The sequence below is a fragment of the Mchenga conophoros genome, linkage group LG12, assembly GCF_057382185.1.
Source record: "Mchenga conophoros isolate Kocher_MC1m ecotype Shallow Benthic linkage group LG12, M_conophoros_male_GT1.1, whole genome shotgun sequence".
NCBI lineage: Eukaryota > Metazoa > Chordata > Actinopteri > Cichliformes > Cichlidae > Mchenga > Mchenga conophoros.
In genome coordinates this window covers 14,679,400-14,699,636 of record NC_140537.1, presented here as the reverse complement: position 1 = coordinate 14,699,636, position 20,237 = coordinate 14,679,400, and the positions used below count along the sequence as shown (strand labels likewise).

General features: G+C 43.2%; 1 protein-coding gene across 3 annotated transcripts in view; it reads right to left on the bottom strand.

Moving 5' to 3' along the window:
• Window positions 1-20,237, bottom strand: part of LOC146562296 (tetratricopeptide repeat protein 28-like) — a 196,806-nt gene that overhangs the window by 130,660 nt on the left and 45,909 nt on the right. The window contains exon 1 of one of the 3 annotated variants that reach the window (XM_085293928.1): window positions 8,523-9,448. The exons of the other annotated variants lie outside the window; for them this stretch is intronic. Coding sequence (XP_085150054.1) covers window positions 8,523-8,549 — 27 coding nt within the window. The 5' untranslated portion in view covers window positions 8,550-9,448. Of the gene's footprint in view, window positions 1-8,522; window positions 9,449-20,237 lie in introns of those variants that run through there. 3 annotated transcript variants of the gene reach the window in all.

Below are 20,237 nucleotides of genomic sequence, written 5' to 3'. Positions count from 1 at the left end.
TGCCTCAGAAGGAGTGTTGCCCGCCACATTCACATCTCCATTATCTGTCAACCTGCCAGTCCATCTGTCGGTTTGCCACACAGTGCTCCGAGGACTGACAAACTCCATTCACGCGAAAACACGTGTCGGGTGCGATGCGAGGTGAGGAAAAGCGACACCTTAAATGCCGCACAGAAGTCTTGCAGTTTTACTATTGTTTAACTTTCCAATTATGACTTGTGTGCTAGAAATAAAGAACTGAAGTATTTTATCAAAGCTGTCACGTAGAGAGTCGGCAGACTGACAGCTCATTCACGCAGCCATTACATTTGTCTCTCACTTTGATTAGAAATACATTTTAAATGTCAAGTCAGTTTTTCTTCCAGAACAAAGCACAGCATGAACAACAAAAAACAAAAAAACAGAGAGAACACCACTGAAACAAGACGAGTAGGAAATTAGAGATGTCGCGCTTCAATACCGAGATATCCAGCGCATTCTTCAGAAAACAGCTATAAATCCATATTTACTGTTTTCGAAAATGTGCTTTCTTTATTAACTGGGCCATGTTTTGCCCAAAGACATCTACACACCATGAGATTCGGTCCTTCTGTGCTGATTAAGGCCGTGAAAGCTGTAATTTAATCAGCAACAGGGACAATCCAACTTATTAAATTAGATTTTTACCACAGTGCTAAAAGGCGCGCTTCGCAACACCAACTGGCTGAAAAACACTCGACACTGTCAACAGATTTGCAGCGAACAGGATTTGACCAAATCTAAATTGTTCCTCTGGGACCGAGACCGCGTTGACACATGGAGGGCTGCTTTAATTTCTAAACACCTGCTCACTCTCTACTTAGACTGCAAAATAAATCCAGCACAGAGCATTTTCTCTACTCCAACAAACAACCATGCTCTGCCATTTCGCTGAGAGTGGTACACAGCCAACCAATCTCCCCCGAGTGTGCCATGAATGTGTGTGTGTGTGTGTGCATCAGAAGAGCCACCATCACAGCAGCCTGCACCTGCTCTGCCTGAGGCCCGACTCTGTTAGCTATAGGAGTAGCAGCACGATGCAGATATGGAGGAAGGAGAGGATGGAGTGGCAGAAAGCTTGGGGAAATAGATCTGTCGGTGTAAATGTCAACAGCTCAGCTCAAACCAAGTATAGTTAAGCTGTATTGCAGTTGAGAACCTAATATGAATTATTATGAGTTTGGAGCTGTTGAACTAGCTGCGGTGCTATAAATAATACAATGTCTTAGTTATGTGGAAGAAAACACTTCACGGTAGGAAGTTTGTGTGCAGGTTCTGCTGTATCCTTCCACAGATCTGCTTAGAGCAGGCAGCCTGTTGAGGCCTGCTGCTGCTGCTGGTCAGAGCCTGATGGACACATGCAGTCATATTCACTGACAAGACTCAGGCATGGATAATTTCACATGTCCAAATGCCAGCCAGCATAGCTATGTTACAATGATGTCCCCAGGGCTCACACGGTTGTAAAACGTGCACAGCCCAGCGGCAACAAACGAGAAGTATTCAGCGTCTGTAAAATCGAAAACAGCACGCACATTCATTACACCGCTCAACATTTTGACTCAGCAACTTACAAGCTGAGCTCCATACAGCTGAACTTTTCTGTGCTGCTAAAGACAGTATTTTAGCCTCATTCCTGAAGAGGACTGCCGTCTACTTTGTGTAACTGACGATTTTTCATAGGAAGACACAGAGTGAGTGGGAGGGAGGGTCTCTCCCGATATGTAAATTGGGAGGGTAATTTCACACATGAACCATTACACCAACTGTTGTGTGCCAAGTTACATTCTTTTGTTCCGGTGACTGATCATGTATGTTTTCTGAAGCACTCAGTGAAGCAGCTGGAATGAGTGTGCATACCATTTTTGGTATTTTTTATTGCAGAACACAGAGCAGCGCTACTATACGTGTTCCCGTTCTGCATCATTTCATCATGGAGGACACCCAAACAGGTGGCATGAAAAGGCAGAAAACACACTTCACTCAGCTATAAATTAAAACACTGCTTAAAATAATGTAACGTCACACTGCAGACATTGTGTCTAGTCAGCCCCTGTAGCAGTGCTCAGCCTTGTACAATATATTTAAACAGCTAAGAAGCTGCTGATGCTTGAGATTTCACAGCGGTAACTGGAGCACTCTCCAGACTGCTGAACAATGCCGCTCTATTGTGGCCTCTGACCTCAGCCGCAGGAATATAGATCAGCGGAGAGAAGTGGAGGAGGGGAATAACAGGGTGCAGGAGGAAACGGCGAAGGCAAAACGATTCGCTATCTGATGGATTATAATATCGCATGGTTTGCATCAATCATGTCCTATCTGACACGAGGATATCGCTCACTTGTCAAGACGACATTTTTCCAAGAGACATCAAGACAAATACCAAAAAAAAAGGAGTCGCAAACGCATCGGGATTCACGAGTTGACACGCACATATTCATTTACAGATGTATCATTTTTAAGCGGTGATATATTACAGCTGGAAGTGCTAAGGTCACTGAAATGTAAGCTACATTTTTTTATTACGCAGAAAAAAGTATCATACACTTTTTTTGTTTCTGGATCACAGGTGTGGACAGAGAGAGGCCAAGGTGAGACGATGGGACATGCGAACGCTGCCTTGTGCTGTAAGCGGCTGCATCTCTATTAGACTGCAACAGAAACCCAACTTAAATATATAAAATCTATGAGGTATGAGATCATTTGAGAAGAAGAAGCATCGGGGTTTGTTCTGTAGTCCTCATTACTGACTTCATCTCATCGGGCCTGTCAGTCACCACCTGTCTGTCTGCCTTGTTAAAGAAACTGGAATCATGAATCTCCCTTAGGAGACAAGCCCGCTGAGGATATGGCAGTGCTCTTGGCCCACATATCTTAGCAGCTCCAAACATATGGCTGACATAAATATCCCAGTATAAGCCTCATATAAATATATCCAAACTTACAAGAGGGAGTAGCAACTAAAGCGAGCCTTGGGAAGCGGAGACAGAAAAGGCTCAATGGGTCGTGCTCGGTGCCATTTCTCGTTCCTTTCTGTGGGATTTTACAGCCAGCAATAAAAGCCTTTCTTTGCTACCCTCGCCATATCCTATGTGGCAAGAAAAGCAAGGAGAGGCAGGGCCAGCTAGACCAGATTGATGGTGAGGGGAACTAAAACAATCTGCTCTGGGTTTGGTTGTTTCTGTGACCCCTGGAGAAACACTCTGCTGAGGCTGTTGGTGTGTGTGTCTGCTACACAGTCTGACTACAAAAACAGTGCACAGCACCTATTTCTTTCTGACTTTAGAGGCGAGAGGGGCTCAGGCTAATCTCGTTTGCTTCTCTCTTACACTATGTGCCATCTGTCCAAGTGGGCAGTGATCATGAAGATGCGGGGGTTAATTAAGTTATGCTCTTTTTTTCACACTCAATAATCATCAATAATCTCCACAAGGACAAGACGCTGACCACTCAGGAGGCTGTCAATCCATGGAATGGAACGGCAAGTCCAGGCTTAAGGGCAACAGCTAAGCCACGGACACACTCCTGGAAAATTGAGCCTTCAAAGAAGGGCTTATGAATTCCATCTCTGACAATAGAAGAGATGGAATTAGCGAGAGTTAGGGGCATCAGTATGAGACAGGGTGGTATTAGTGGTGCTCTTCACACGTCTCCATGCAGGCTGGATCACAGGCCCCCTTTGGAACACACTAGATGCGATTGTGTGTCACAACACACAGACTGCATTGGTTGGAGACAGCTGCAGGGCCTGGAGACAGGACCCACTGGAAAGCGTCCAGTGTGGAGTTATAAAGGAATGTAGAGACTGTGGTTTTGGCAGCTGCGCTCTGATAAATGTTGTGAAACAGAGAAAAGTATTCATGTTTTAAGGCCATATGCTGAAGCGATGTGGCTCCAGTGCCATTGACAGCCCTTATTCAAAACATGTTTCACCCAGATTATGTCTAAAGTGCTGGCTCTCATCAACATGCACGACTGAGCACATAATACAGAAGCTTAACTGATGAAAAGACTGAAAAGAAAAGAGCTTAAGTCCTACACATGACTGTTCCACCTCACAGAAAAAGAAAATGTGTTCCATCAAGTTAGGGCCGCCTTATTCCCCGCGGAGGCACCCAGAGACAGGCACCTTCTGAGCCCCAAGAGCAGCTGACCACACCTCTGGAACAATGACCTCAATAAACTCAAACATGGGTCCATTTGCTCAAACACAATCACTGGAGGGAGAAGGAATGGTGTAGCAAATCAGAAATGAGTGCTCTGAGGCTCAGAGGAAAACATTACAAATGGACTGTTCTACACATAAATCAATTCTTGTATTTACCACTTGCTATCCAAAAATCCATCTCAACACTCACAGTGGAATGTGCAGGTCCCAGGAATGAGGATTAATGAGAGCAGGATGGCCCAGTCACCATTGTCTCTCCTGCTGTATTTTGACAGCACACTCCCAGGAGTGCCTTACCAGCAAATGCCTGCAGACCACTGCGTCACAGTACGAGAAAGAGGATGCCTAGCATTCCAGGAAGCTTTTCTTTCTGTCCTCCATCTCTGTCCAGCCCTCCCAGCGGGAGGCAGAGGAATGGGATTAACGGAGCAAGTGCGGCACATAAATGTCACCGGCATTGCTGAGTCGTTGTTCCCCACGCTGCAGCCCTCCTAACTTGACCCAATACCCCGACCCCATCCTATCTTTCCGCTCCCCAGGGGGGGACGGGGCAGCAGGCTGGCCACGTAGCCACATCCAGTTCCGCTTGGTGAGCTGGGCCTTAAATACAGCGCAACATCAGGAACAGCAGGTGCTATCACTCCCTATCATTAATTATACCTGCTGCATCACTCTAGGGCCTCTCACTCCTCAACTCCACATCTCCAAATCACCATCTCTTACACCCTCTTATTCTTAGCCTGTCCCCATTTTCTCTCCTTCAAATCCAAACCACCTAAAAATGCCATCAAGCGCTACAGCAATCCCATTTCTTCTCTGCAATATCCACCCAGCGCTCTGCTTATTTCCTACAGAGCCTACAATCTAGACCCCCATTCATTTGTTCCCTGATGTATTTCAATCTTTGTCCAGCAATCCCGCGTCCTCCCAAGTGAGTCCTCCCTCCAGTGACAGCTACGCTGGCTTTCTTCGCTCATCAGATATCTGTCTTCCAACGGTGTTTTCACATTTTCATGGGTGTTTCCTGCTTTTAATGTATTCCAAAACTGCTGTGCTGCTGCCAGCCATGAGACGTCACATGGACTGATGGAGAACTGGGAGGAGGAGATAGCCCTTTCCCCTCCACCAGTGAGCTCATAAATAATACCAAATCAAAGAGGAAAAGCAGCATGAGAAAATCCTGGAGGTAAAAAGTCAATGAACATGGCCAGAGATGTACGAGCATGCCTGCTGATGGTAAAAGTCAGATTTGAAGTGAGTCTTGCCACAGAAATATGAGCATCCTGTCCATCTCAGGTGAGAAGGCCTTATGTCAACTGTGTAGAACCCACAGAAACATCTGGCACCTCCACAAAAACAACCAGTAACTTCCTTTGGACTTGGTCACACTGCCACAAGATATTATGTGAACTTTAAATGCAGGGGCTGGCTTTTTAAGACCACCAACAGGTTGTGAGCCATTCTGCCCAAGAAAACACGGAGTGACCGTGACTTGAAAACACATTTGGCAGCAAAGAAAGGAGAGTGCAGTGTTTTTCAGCAAAAGAAAATCATGGGTAAGGAAAAGAACTTAGTTTTCCTGCCAAGTCCATAATTAATGTCCAAAGCTCTTTGGAGTTGTGCGCACAAACATATGGAGACACCGAAAAACAGCTTTTTTTGATATCCACTGTCTTAAAAGCAACACTCCCACAGGCTCTTCATTGTCTGGGTGTGACTTGGTGCCTTAAAAGTGCCAGTGCAGGCACATTGCCATCTCTTAGCTGACTTCCTGAGTTACCTTTCCCTACAGGACAGGCACAGACGACATTCCTTAATGCTTACTTCCCTGTATGAAACCCACCCTGTACAGCTACTGCTGTAAAGCCACAAAAATCCACACAGCATTTTTTACACTTGCAAACACAAAACACAAGTAGTTCTTCAAAGACCAACAAAAAATAAGCCATCTCTGTGGAAAATAATGATTATCACTACATACACCTTTACTGAACCAGTCTTGGAAATAAAAGTCTAAAGCAGCCTTTAGTCATATGCCTTCCCATCCACGTTTTAAGCTTGTATAACATGGACTTTCTTAATCAACTCAGTTGTTCAAACCAAGTCTGTCAAATCAAAAGTTAATCTCACAATCCCCCTGAATGAAAGCATTTTCACGCTCCTTTCTTTCCACAACAGACAACCCGCTCTGACGGCAACATTTCCTCTCTCTGCTCAACATTCCAGATTAAGAATTTTGACTCATTACTATTAGGAGGAGGTGGATGGGACTCTCAACCTGAATCAATATGACTCTCCCACACTTACATTGATTGCTCACGCTCTACAAGTGTAGCAAAGAGACAGAAAGAGAAGCTGATAAACACAAGAGGAGGGGACCTCAAGGACTGTTTGTGAAATTAGTTTGTGTGCACTTTCTCAAGTGAGCATTGGATTCAAAAGAAATTGCTTTCTCCACAATATGGAGCACAATGGCTGCTTTCTATTCCAGTAAACTGCATTTTTTTTTTTTTGCACTACCTAGGTTGGAGGACATCTTTGGCAGCCTACCAGAGTTCAGGGTGAACAGACAATGTCAGACACACAAAAACACACACGCTATTTGCATGGCAATTCAAAATATTGAACACTGCTCTTTGGGTCTGCGTTTTCTGCTCTAAGTGCTTTGTGCTCATCCATATGCATCTTGCATCCTATACAACCAACAGGTTAATTAATCAACATCAGGCGAAACCGAGTAACCATTTTGCTCTTTGAAATGAATCCCCAAAATGAGCGCTCTGGTGCAACTCACCTCACTGAAATCCACGAAAAATAATCTACATATGACAGAGAGTGTATCTTTATGGTGTTTTCAAGTTGAGTACACATGACTGAAGGGCTGGGGGTAGGAATCAGTTCCTGCAGCGTGGAAAGGCTTTTAGTCCTCAAAGGGGGGGAACCTAACGGATGATTCTGGCAGACACACTGCACAGCTGTAGAAATCATTAGGACCTGCTCGCAATTTATTTTCTGTGTTGATAATTCAACATTAAGGAGCTTGGGTTTTATAATTTGCTTTCATCTCATCTTTCAGGAAGAGATTAGCCACATTAATGACACTTGATGGAGAACAAACAACACAGAGATCTAATTTAGGAAACAGCACTGAAGACCTACAACCAGTGCTAGTGGTAGTGGTTACACTGTTAATTTACCAGTGCCCCGAATAGCCACAAAGACAGATCATCATCAAGTTGCAGCTGAGCAGGGGAAAAAAGATCTGGGCCAGGAGGAAAAATCCTGCAAGTGTTTATGCTGCTGCCGAACAAAGTCTTCTGAATGATCCAAAACAGCTGACAAATGAAGGAAAGGACTTACTCATCCTTTCATTTTTTCTCTCTCCTTTGAATCCAGACCAGAGTAAAGCTGCTTCTGTAAAGGGAAAAACTGTTTCTTGTCAGACAAGTGCCCCCTGCTGGTAAAAATCCTAATCTTAGGCATTTTTGTGCTACTATTTTTTTTTCCTTTTTTTCTCCCTTTTTTTCTTTACAGACCCCAGATGATTTTCAGATATTTTCCATGCTGTAATACCCCACGGCTATGAAAACTGAGCAGTGATAGAAAGCAATAACAATACAACCTTGAGAGTAAATGTATATCTGATCATGGAAACAAGAAACCTGGACACATGTTTTAGTAATCCTAAAGAGAAAATAAAATGCTAAAAGAGGCATTAAAGAAGTGGTGCTGGTTTATTCTGAAACTTTTAGCAGAACGTTTCCTCTCTTTTTCCACCCACTTTTAAACCTGACGAGATTATTTTTCATTTTGACACTTGATTGGGCGATTTATATTCCCACAACTCCCGAGGTTCACTGCCCAACGCATTAATCACTGATGTCTTGATTAGTCCAGATCAGGAACGCAGGGCTGTCGGATGTTGTAAAGAGGTACGGGGCATACACGACAGCAGTATGTGGGTTAACATGTTCTTCGTCAGTGCATACCACATTTTATTCCCTGGCATGTGCACTAGTAATGTGAAATTAAATTACATGTTATAATTAACATGTGATTACTGTACTCGGAATCATTAAAACGGATTTTCTGTGGCAGAAAATATCCATAAAGATCGAAGTGTAACGGAACAGAAACTTGCTCGTCCTTATAAACTCTGCTTTGGCTACAGTTTAATATAGTTTAGTGCACAACGTTAATGTGATTACTACTATAGGTGTAGCCGATCATTTGTAGTAAGCGAACAGGCAGAGCGGCAGTCTGTGGCCGAGCCCCTCTGCCCAACTTGTGATCTACTAGAGAAACGTTATCATCAAAATATCTCAGAAACACTCACCTTCTTCCGGGGCTGCCATTTCATCATATTTGTAAATCAAAATGGAACAGCATTAAGATATTATATGAGAAAGGAATGTAGATTCAAAGAAATCCAGAGCGCAAGTCATGCTGCCTCTCGACTTCCCTCGATTTTGCAGCAGATTTTCTCCAAGGAGCTATGCATGATGGTGTGCGAGTCTCAGCTTTGCGGCAATTTCGGGGTAGACAGCACAGTCAACAGAAATCACACAACGGTTAAATCCACAACTGAAGCTCGGAGGATAAATCAGAGACACATTGTGTCAACTGACACTGTTTGCGTGAAAGGTTCCTGTGCGTAAATCCAAAGTAGGAGTCCGTAATGAACCCGGTCCCTCTTCACTCGGCACGCAAGATCAGCGCCACCGGGACCAATCGGGATCTTGTTTCAGGAAGATTTATTCTTAAAGTTTTTTCTTTAAAAGAAGAAGAAGAAGGAGAAGTCTTCCCTATAATTAGGTTACAAATTTTAGTCCAGCGCGGTGCGAATAAACTGTGTCCAATCTGTCCTAGTCGATGCGGAGCAGACCACAGGGAAGCGAAATGACTACCAAAATGCAGAAACACTCATCACAAGTGGTCAAATCCCATTTTCCAGCGGCCGAAACACACTTTTTGGAAGTATTCGTAGAGAAATAGTCACACAGAGGTCGGTGGAGACGGCGCGACAGGCAAGGATTACTTTTATGAGAAGGGGGGTTCAAGCACCAAAAAAAATCCCTGGAATTTCTGCAGCTGGAAGGATATCCTGGTTCACGCAAGAGCAAAAAAAGAAAAAAAGAAAAGAAAAACTGGACTACAGCTTTCTGATGACTTCCTTCCCTGCGCTCCTCCAGCCTCACAGTTTAGAGACTTGTAGCAGTGGAGCTGAGCGGTCGTAAGGTAGCAGGGTCATAGCGCCGCCGTTCAAAGACTTGCCAAAAAGTACGCTTTACATTTACGCACTTAGATGGTGCTGCCACCCAGACAGGAGGCGGGCTGTGGATTGGTGCGTCGCTCAAGGACACATCCCTAGATCCTAAATCCTCGAGCAGTCTCTCTAACCACGTGCCAATTGCTGTGGCAGCCCAACAAGACAGGGTTTTGTGATTTTCAGGAAATGTCCTTGTGTCCGTTTAAGTTGTTGGTATAGACCTCACACTCCAACAAACAATAGTCACAGAGAAGATGATTAAAGCTGTTCAGTTCAGTATGAATCTAAAGAATATGTGATTATTTTTCTCCGAAAATCTCCTATAGCGTGACCACGTCCCTACAAAATAAATGAATCTGGGATACTTTACCAAAGCCAAGAGGTGGGTGTATCTGACATCAAAAACAAACTTAAATGTTTGGCATCAGCCACTACTTTTTATATGAATCCAATTTTACAAATTCTTAGATACATAAATAGAAGCTAAAGTTTGTTTTGTAGTCTTTTGCGATAGCCTTTGCACATTGGTGTATTCCCTTTACTGTGGACCGTTTTTTTCAGCTGCTCATCTGTCTGGTAATCATCTTTGCTCGCAGCAGCGATGCATCCATCGCTTTCTCTCTCACATTTTCTGTGACGCTGCGTTCACTTTTGTAAACAACAGACATTCAAAATGTTGGATAGTGTTTAAATATGTGGGATAATTGGACTGGTAATGCTGTGCACCCCCACATAAAGAGGGATGGCTGTTGACCTTAGGCCGCTAAAAAATTTAAGTGTCCAACCTCACACAAAGAAGTGAATCTGTTAGCAGGTCATCACAGTATAAACGGGTGTGAATAAGCTCAAAAAATTCAAATAACACTGCACAGTGCTGCTGCATGAGCTTGCTACCTTGATCATTCTCAATAGAAGCTACTGTCCTTGATTATTTTGAATATTTTCATGGCAAGAAGAGACTGAATTCACACATAAAGGGTACAGTTTACAAAGGACAGAGAGCCTTGGACACTGGAGACAGCTAGAGCCCTGTTTCTATACACTTTACGTGTTTCTTCCTGCTGAGAGGAACTGTCACATGCAATAAACTGTGCAATATGTTACTGCACATCAGGGATCTGACATTGCAAAATATTATTGGTGAGCATGGTTTAAAAATACCTGCTTCTTTTAAATTAAGAACAGAGGAAATGATAACAAACAACACACTGGAATCACCGTCAGAGACACACTGAAGAAGAATGACTATCAGCAGGCGATGAGTTGAATTATCAGTGTCTCGTTCTGCCACTGGCCTTTTACCCGTTTCTAATCTTCTAATCTGTGATTCAGTTTTATAAAATTCTATGATTAAAAGTGCTCTTTCAACAATAGTGTCATGAGGGGCTCAAAACCTTTACAACAGTTCCGGTATTCATTTATAATGAATATTGCTTTTGTTGCCTGATAATAAAAGAGGAACAACAAAAAAACCTTAAAAATAAACATCAGAAATACCCAGAATTTTTCAATCAGTGCACCACCGCTGTCATCAGAAAAACATAACTAATGATGCTGAACCCAGCTCCTGCAGCAAAAACATAGACTACTCATCACCAGATACATGATTGAGCACTAAGTGAGTAACAATAAAAGCCCCTCTCTCTATTTTCAGAAATGAGCTCAAATAAGGGGGAAGCTGGATTAAAGAAATGGTCAATATTGAAGTGCAGGTGAAACCAGTTTAACCAGTAGGCTTGTGATTTAAATTGGTTTAGGTAATTGACTCTATGGAGCTGTGAGTTTGTCAATAAACTAGTGTGTCTTCAGGGTCAGCTGGGTCCGCAGTGCACCTAGGGGTCACCAAGATAACAAAAGGCAGCAGGAGGAGGGGCGAAGCTGACATATGGCCCGATGGACAAACTCCTGCTGCGCAAAATGAGTCCGTGAAACACTCGGATGAACATAAACACTGTCACTGCATCCGCATCCGCAGCTGGCACTGTGATCAAAGCACAGATTTGTAGTCAAGACAGGTGGGAGTTATGTGTGCCTGTATTATACAGCGTCTATATTTTTCCCTAGCTTGTATTCCCATGGCCACAAATGACTCCTGTTGGGTCTGTGCAGCACACCACACGAATAAAATACTATTTACACTTGTGCTCTCTTTCATCCACACACGCACGCTCACACATTAAAGCCCCACTTTCTAAAGCAGGTTTACACAGGAGATTGTTTCATAAAAGGCGTTTTTGATGACCAATCAAAGGCCAGCTCAGCGCGCTGTTCAGCAACAGCCTGTCATCTGGCATCTCCATACAGAAGCAGGCTCCCTGTGCGTGCCTCTGCTTTCCCAATCACAGCCGCACAGGAAATCAGACTCCAGCCTTCAGAGGGAAACAACCAACCCCCGCCACCCAACTCTCCCCCCTCTTTCATTTTCCACAACTTGGAGCTGTTTAAAAGTTTGCGCTTCCTTTTCTTGTTCTTGCCAATAACGCCCTCAAAAATGTCTCCGCTGTATGTTTTGTTCAGAGGGTTGGCTCTACTACTACAGACGTTTGCACTGCTGTGATACAACGCTGTGGGCCAATGTCGTCACTGAGGATTGCGAAGGCAAAATGTTTAGAGAGGCGCCACTTCAGGGATGTCATTGCATCACTTAATCATAAAATGTTTCTAGTAAAATGCCTCATAGCTGCTAAACCTTTCCACAAGCCACACATTTTATTTGGTCAAACTCTTGGTTCAGATCTGACATAGCCCGATCGGGTGCAATCAACACCCAGGCAGCCTTGTTCAGACGCTTTATGTCCCAAACTGACCTCAGCTTGCACAGGTGCATTTAAAACTATTTCTTAAAAGTGAAATGTGACTATTAACTGTACATGTAAGTCATTCTACTGAGCTGAGCTCACAGCATTCCCCGTCTTATTTGCTAGATGCCTTATACTTCATAGCTGGAAGAACGCTCTTCCGCAACTTCATAACTGGGTGGAGGAAGAATCATCCCATCATAAATCTGAACTGCTTAAACACACTCTCTGAGGCTCCACCCAAAAGTATTATTAGAGCTGGCAACCTGTCTGTCGCACTTTGCGACTGAATAGAAGGAGAACTGAAAAGGTATTTAACACACGACTGAAGAATAGTCATCCAAAAGCTCTTCCAAATGTCTGAGTGTAATTTATCCCAGCACTCACTCTGAAGTCCCAACATCAGAGTGTCGCTGAGCACCGTCCGTCCCCTCTCTGAAAAAACAGCATCCTTTTAATTTTAGGGGCTGAGGTTTTAAACCAGTAAAGTACACACACTAACACACACACAAACACAAGGATGTGTAATGTCTAACATCCCCTGTACAGATTATATTTACAGGTTAACGTAACAGTACAAACATGGCAGTCACCGCACTGTTCGGTAGCTATAAAGTGTCAACGCTTCATGTTGGAAAACGGCAGAACAGACATTTGGTAAACCTCGCAGGCATTCGAGATTCATAAAGCAAAAAGTCTTGAAAGCTCATTTGTTCCAGCATCGAAATTTAAAACATAAGAATATAATTTACGCTATTTGACGGATTGCTTCCACTGCGCGACATGGCAGACGGATGAATCTGTTTTGAAATGCTTAACAACATTAGAACAATAAAAGTGTTAAACAGCAATGACACCCACCACTCTGCTGTGCCATACATCACTGAAAACAAATAACCCTCATCAGCATTTACTCATTCACCTCTTTTACACAGCTGTATTCTTAGATGATGTTGTGTCAGAATGGAGCCTGCTGTGGACTCTGTGAGATGGCTGTTCATGTGTGTGTGTGAGAGTGCGTGCATGCATGTGTCTTAGTTTGAGCTTGGTGTTGATTAAGTGTCTGGAGCCTGAGGGGGGATAATGAGAGCTTCTAATTAATGAGCCTGTGCATATCTCAGAGTCACAGGGTCCTATCTGCAGAGAGCAACTCATACACACAACCACACACACACACACACACACACACACACACACACGTATAGATATATACATGCACGCATACACAGAAACACACCTCAGTGCACTGTGGGGATTTATCCCTGCGCTTCACAGTATTTTCTCCAGGGAAGCCCAGCTGGGAGTGTGTCACTCTGGCTGCTGTCCCTGATAAGTGTCCTCTAATAGGGATGGATGGGGGTTATGGAGCCCCCGCTATGAGAAGGTCACATGCATTGACCACCCAATGTGCCCCCAAGCTAAGGCTGATGTCACAGACCCTGAAAACCATCCCAAATCTTATTTGTTTGCTGGGTCTTCGTGTCACATCCCGACCAACACCACTGAGTCTTTGTAGAAGAACCAATTTACATGAAGTCAGACAACAGTGAGGAACAGGGAAAATATTTGCTCACCAGTGCGAGAAAACTAGGCTGAATCCTTGTGTTGGCAGCTGCATCATTATAGCAAATGCAATTACCAGTTTGTCTGAGTGGGAACGTGCTTCACCTTCTTAGACTTAAAGATATTTTCCAGTATAAGAAGAGAGCATATATGTATCACAGAGACACATATAACTGTCTTCCTACAAAAACATATAAGAACATCACTTGTTCCAGTTCAGTGACAAAGACACAGAGCAAAATAAAACACAACAAAGAGACACTGTTATCTTTATTTAACTAACCCCGGCACATTAACACTACAGTTTTTATCATTATGTGTGCTAACCAAGCAGGTTATATGTTCAGATTATGATCCCATTTATCAAACAACATGTTTTTTGTCTAACTGATACATTATTTGTAACACTGATACAGATACCAATGATTGGTGATGCAAAAATCCGATATTCTGATACACAAGCTGCACATAAAACATAAAGAGAAGATGTGTTAATTGACATTAGATTACTTGTTCACACTGTGCTCCAATCACCTGATTGTTGTGTTTCTACAGTTTGATTTCTTTGCATGTTTGAATTGGATGGGATGTTATCGACATCTGGTGAGAATTTCATGTCAATAGCACCTTTAGAAATATATTTAGAAATTGGTTAGATGTTCAGTACTTATTTTACCCGCTATAGCTAATATCAGCCAATAATCCCAAAAGGTTGATTCTGTTCATCTGGACGTAGAGATTTCAGTGGGAGAAACATTTCATCATTCACCCAAAGTGACTTCTTCAGTCTCAGCTGATTGCAGGTTTCCCCAGCCCTATAAACAGTACATTTGCACAATAACTGAAGTTATACCACTGAATGAAAAATGGGCTGTGAGGTTGGGGAAACCTGCAATCAGCTGAGACTGAAGAAGTCACTTTGGGTGAATGACGAAATGTTTCTCCTACTGAAATCTCTACGTCCAGATGAACAGAATCAACCTTTTGGGATTTACTTACCTGGATGATTGAGCGTGCATCGAGACATCAGCTACCAATGTAATTTAGGTTTTACCGCTAACATGATGGCAAAACCCATTTCTTCTACCATAAGCTTAGCAACACTTTGCATTTTTTTGAAAGTTCAGGTCCACAAATCTCATTCCATTTTTGGCTCATGTGCTTGAAACTGTGACATGTCTTGATAAACCTGCCAATGAGTAAGAAGTAAAAACGAGTATCAGTGCTAAACAATAAAACGGTGAAAGAAAAAGAGAAAGAAATCTGTGGTTTGAGTTATAATCACGAGTCAAATGTGTCAGCCAGTGTGCGTATTGCAGTTAATTTGCAACTTGTGAGTTGAAGCCATAAAACATCTCTCCAACGTAGAACATCCATGCATCTATTCATAAATAATTTAACAGAGGCCTCTGGGGTGTTTTAACCATGTCCTGATGTACCCAAAAGCCCATGTTATTTCCACAAAGGAAACATAAACACTCTTATCTGTAGTCTACACAGCATGTGATTATACAATTAAAAGCTCTTTTTCTTTTTGAAACATTCTAGAGTTTAATCAGCGATTCCTCACAGTCTTAATGTGTGATAAAGACACACAATTATAATCTTTTTATTCTCCTTAAGTCCCATCTACTAATTTTCTCATCTTCCTTTTCCGTCTTCCAATCACACTAATGAAGAAGGGCTTGTTTATCCCCCGAAGTCCCTCGGCAGTGCATTTCTGTTCCGACTTTATGCAAAGAGAGAGACCTTTGCTTTGGAGATGTGTTTAATAATTCAGTGGTCTTGGACACGGATGAAACGGGCTCCAGCATATTGTTTCAATCAGACCGGCAGTTAAATAAGCACTGGGGTTTGACGTCTGTGGCGGGATCAATAATAACAGTGTTGCCACACACTCCAACGCATGAGACCGAGATCCTGTGTGGTCCCCCTCAGTCTATACACTAAACTTAGAGATGGAACAGGACAATGCATTCGAATGTGTTTGTGTCTATCTGCTTCCACGAATACAGATATACACACACATAAAAACACACGAAACCATGCTGTGGCCGGACCCACCCATCTCTACTCCCTCATTTAGAAAAGCCCCAAAACCAAAAGTATGCCTCTCTTTTTCAATTACCTTTCTTCCCACCATCACTACCACACCAAATCCATCTAAAATTTCCCAGTCTCTTTTTCCTTTCTCTCTCATATCGAATGTATCCATGTGTTACCGTCACACTCCTACACATGCACACACACACAAAGTCATACCACAGTCTGGTAATCATACCATGCACATTAAAGCATTAAAGCTACAATTTATGACTGATGATCTCTTGAGCAGACTACAATTAATTGAAACTAACTGTGCAAATATTTGACTACTTATAAAATCCTGGGTTTGGTTACTCAAAGTTGTTAAAGGCAAATTCATGAAAGCCAGACAAGAGACTGTGATTTGCTTTAACAAAGTATTTTTCCCTCAATAATTATACCATAATACCTTCATACTTAAGGCCTATTATGCCAATGACAGCTCTTCCTGCCCTCACTAATCTAATCCTGCGAGAGCACATCAGTTGAGAATGAACTCTTTTGAAGCGAGGAGATTTAAAAATAATACAGTGGACTCAGTAAAAAGTCCTTACGTATGCAGAGTGGCAATCGGTAGAAACACAGTTGGGGTGTTGAGTACAGTAGATGCTTTAGCGTGACGCTTCCTGTCCCATCGAGCGCACGTAGCTCGTGATCACTGCTGTGAAGAGATTAGGCCAGTCTACTCCTTAATCACTCTGACTTGAGATGAAAGGGGTTAAAGTCGGATTAGGATTAATGTGTCTTGGTAGAACAGGTGATAATCCTTTAAATTAGCCATGTAGCACAGGCGGGCCTCTTTTTCATCTCAACACCTGACTTACGGGTTGAAATATAGAGAGCTCAGATACAGGAAAGTAGCGCTGTTGTTGCCCTGATTAGTTGTCTTCCTTCACCCTGACCACTCAGATAGCAGGCAGTGCTCTAATGCATCAGCAAGATGACTTCATTTGCATGCAGGCGATGTTTTTCGAGTGTGGCTGAGTCAAACAGCTGTGCTCTCTGCTTCCTTTGAGACGAGGGTTATGTAAAGCGCACTTTTATGATTCGACATCCTTTATTAACAGGTGGCTAACAGGATATCCTCGGGCAAGGTACGGCAAACGCTTTGAGAGAAGTACGGCAACCTGGTGCTATTGATACGCATCATGTAGCGGCTTGGTAACTGATCTAGCGGAATAGGGAAGTCGCAGGGGGGGTTTGACTCCACTCCAAGGACAGAAATGCTCCAGTCCATTCCTATCAGACTCTTCACACATGCTGCCTCTCACCCCCATCAGCTTCCTCCCCTGCTGTCAATCCTCCTTGTCTTCTGTTTGACTTTTCTACTCCAATCATCTTCATCCCACTCCAGCTCAAGCTCCTGTCAGCTAAGAGTCTGCAAGAAAAGAGTCCCGGGAAAAATACACCTGGGACAAAATGACTCTAAGTCAACTCTAAGGCTGTAACACAAAACCCAGGACTGTCCATACACCTGTCAAAAGATGGCTAATTAGCATTTTTGGGCCAGGAGTAGCAGTGGTGCTGAAACTGCTCCCCACAGAGCTGCTGTCTGCTACCACAGCTACCAGTTTGGCCAGTGGGTCTGCTCCAGTCCCAGCCATCTGGCTAGCCTGCTAACATCCGATCCCTCTCCCCGACTGGTCAGCCGAAGAAACAAACACAACCTTAAATAAGGTCAGGACGCGCTAAAGTAGCCCAGAAGAGCGAGAGCAGTGGATTAAAACTGAGGAGGGACGGGATGTGACAGATAAACTAATTGTTGAGAGCTAAAGTAAGAGAGGAACCGTAAGACAGAGAGGACACTCCTTCCTTTAAGCGACCACCCTCTGTGAGGCTCAGTGACTGATGAATCCGCCTGTCTGTGTTTCCACACTGTATGTGTGTGTGTGTGTGTGTGGGCGCGCGTGTGTGTAGGAGAGAGAGTACAGCATGTAAGCATGCGTGCACGCATGAATACAATCTCGCGTTTCTCAAACAGATCATGACAGCTCACAGCCGGAAGGAAAGCTACATTTCACCCACAATTCAGCAGTGATTCGTAGATCCACAGCGGGACGTCCGGGATAGATGGTTATTTGGAAGGTCATTAGAACTGCGGTTGATAACGCACAGAAGAAAGGTTTCCACTCAAGTATGAAACCTGTGAAATATTTACATTCATATTACCGTGACGCTGTAAAGAATATGATTGCACTTTATTTCTTGATGTAAGATGCGGGGGAAAAAATGGTGAATCACACGCCCCGCTGAGCTTTTCCATCCCAGCACGATATCAGACTCTTTATTTTGAATCCCAGCTCTGCAGTTCACCTGCTTAGTGTCGGAAAGCCTTAGGCAGACAAAAATATTTCAATTTGGGGCAGGTTGATAAGTTAAACATGTTTCTTAGCCTGATGACGGTGATGTAAATAAATAGGCTTGATGTGCAGGATGTCCTCTGGTGTAATCTGTGCAACAAATAACAGGCTTTAAAAAAAAAGAATGGTTTTAAATCCACTGGAGGTTCAACAATGCAAACAAATCTGTATCTGAATGCATAAAAGTGCCATCTGCTTTAATACTCTCGCTAATCTAATTGGGCAGATTTTAAAAAGTTAAAAGTTTTAAAGGTAAAGGCTTTGCCTTTGCAAAGAACACACCGCTGATACACTCACCTGATACAGTGTAAGTGAATGCAAATTTAAGTGAGAATCCACCGTGCAGCAGAGAGCAAGCAGTGCAAACATCAGCAGTTTTGAGAGTAGGTTACTCTCTTTCTCTGACCCTCATTCTTTCTTGACTCTCAGTCTCTCCATCTCTGTCTCGCACTCTTCTTCCCCCTCCGTGGCCCGGCCAGGACTTCTCTGTCCTTCATCCTCATTCTATTTCATGCCTCGTCCTTCCCTTGCTCAGTCCTCATCCATCACCACTCGCACCCTGCACTTCGCACTACCTCCCCACCCCCACCCTTTCAGTACACAGCTTGGCCAGATACAGATGCAGCCTTCAGTTAGCCTCAGCGCTGACACACTCCTCTGTGACTCATCACTTCATCTGACTCGATTTAGCATTCATCACATCACAACATCTCTATCACCGTCCAGCTACCGGCTGAAACGCACTGGAAAAACAGAGGCCTGTTTTTGCCAGATCAAAATCTGTGTTGTAATAATCCAATATTACGATGCTGTTATGATGATGCTTCTAGTGAAAAAGGCTCATTTTCTGGATTTATTCTTAGTTGAATTCAATCATTTCATGAGCCTGGACATGACTCATGATAAAGAGCTACTCAGAGTGGTAGAGTTAAATGGTGGTTATAAACCAGCCCTTTGTCACTCTCAGTGCATCAACCATTTTATCAAAGCTGCTGGCGTCTCCAAATTAAACACAAGGTGACCTTTGGCCTGTCATTTCCAGCTTGTTGCTAATGGATGTTTGTAAAGAACCCCTTACATCACACTTAGATCATGTTTAACTCACCGGATTGTAAAAGGCAAAACGTTATTAAGAGGTTTACCTTTTCAACGCTAAGTCTAATCCTAAGCAAACGCAAATTTAAATAATATTTCAAAATTTGCACTTATGGATGATTGCAAAGGAGTGATGCATGACATTTACACAACTCTAAGTAAACATCATTTTCAGGTTCAATGTTCTATTTCAAACCACAGTCAATCCTAACTGTAAGCAAATAGTCTTTAGTGACCAAAACTGAAACACAAAATTATCTAAAAGGCGACTTTACCACACCCACTGAACCTAACCATGAAAGTAAAACAAAAGAGGGGTATGAGAGAAAAATACACAAATCAGCAAATGTAAACACAGCAAAACAAAGTTCAGAATGTTTTGAACAGTTTCCAAACCACAGTTCCCTGGCTGACACTCTCCTGACTCACTCCACCACCTCCTCTCCGCCCGCCTGATGGTGGCTAGTTATCTCTTGGCATATAACAATGTGTCAAGGCCCAGCTGCCAAAGGACACCTTGTACAGAATTTGGAGATGGCAGCAGTGCTGACAGAACAGTAGTACTTCACACTCTGGGATAAACTTGATGGAAAATGGGAGGATGAATGGACACAAGAGAGGTAAACCATTGGTTCAGTGTGCTTGGAACAAGCTAGTGTGTAAGCTGTGTTGCCCAGTCGTAACACTAGAGCCACAATCTCTGACCAGGAAACAGATATAATGGATCAGTACTGACCTGTACAGATATATCAATATCAGCATGTAAGTCTTGTGAAAAAGGAGTTTTATCAGGACTCTGTGCAGTGCTGCAAAAACTAAGCACACAATTACTGTTTTCATACTGATTAACAGGATAAGTAGCTGCCAGGTGCTGCTAGTCA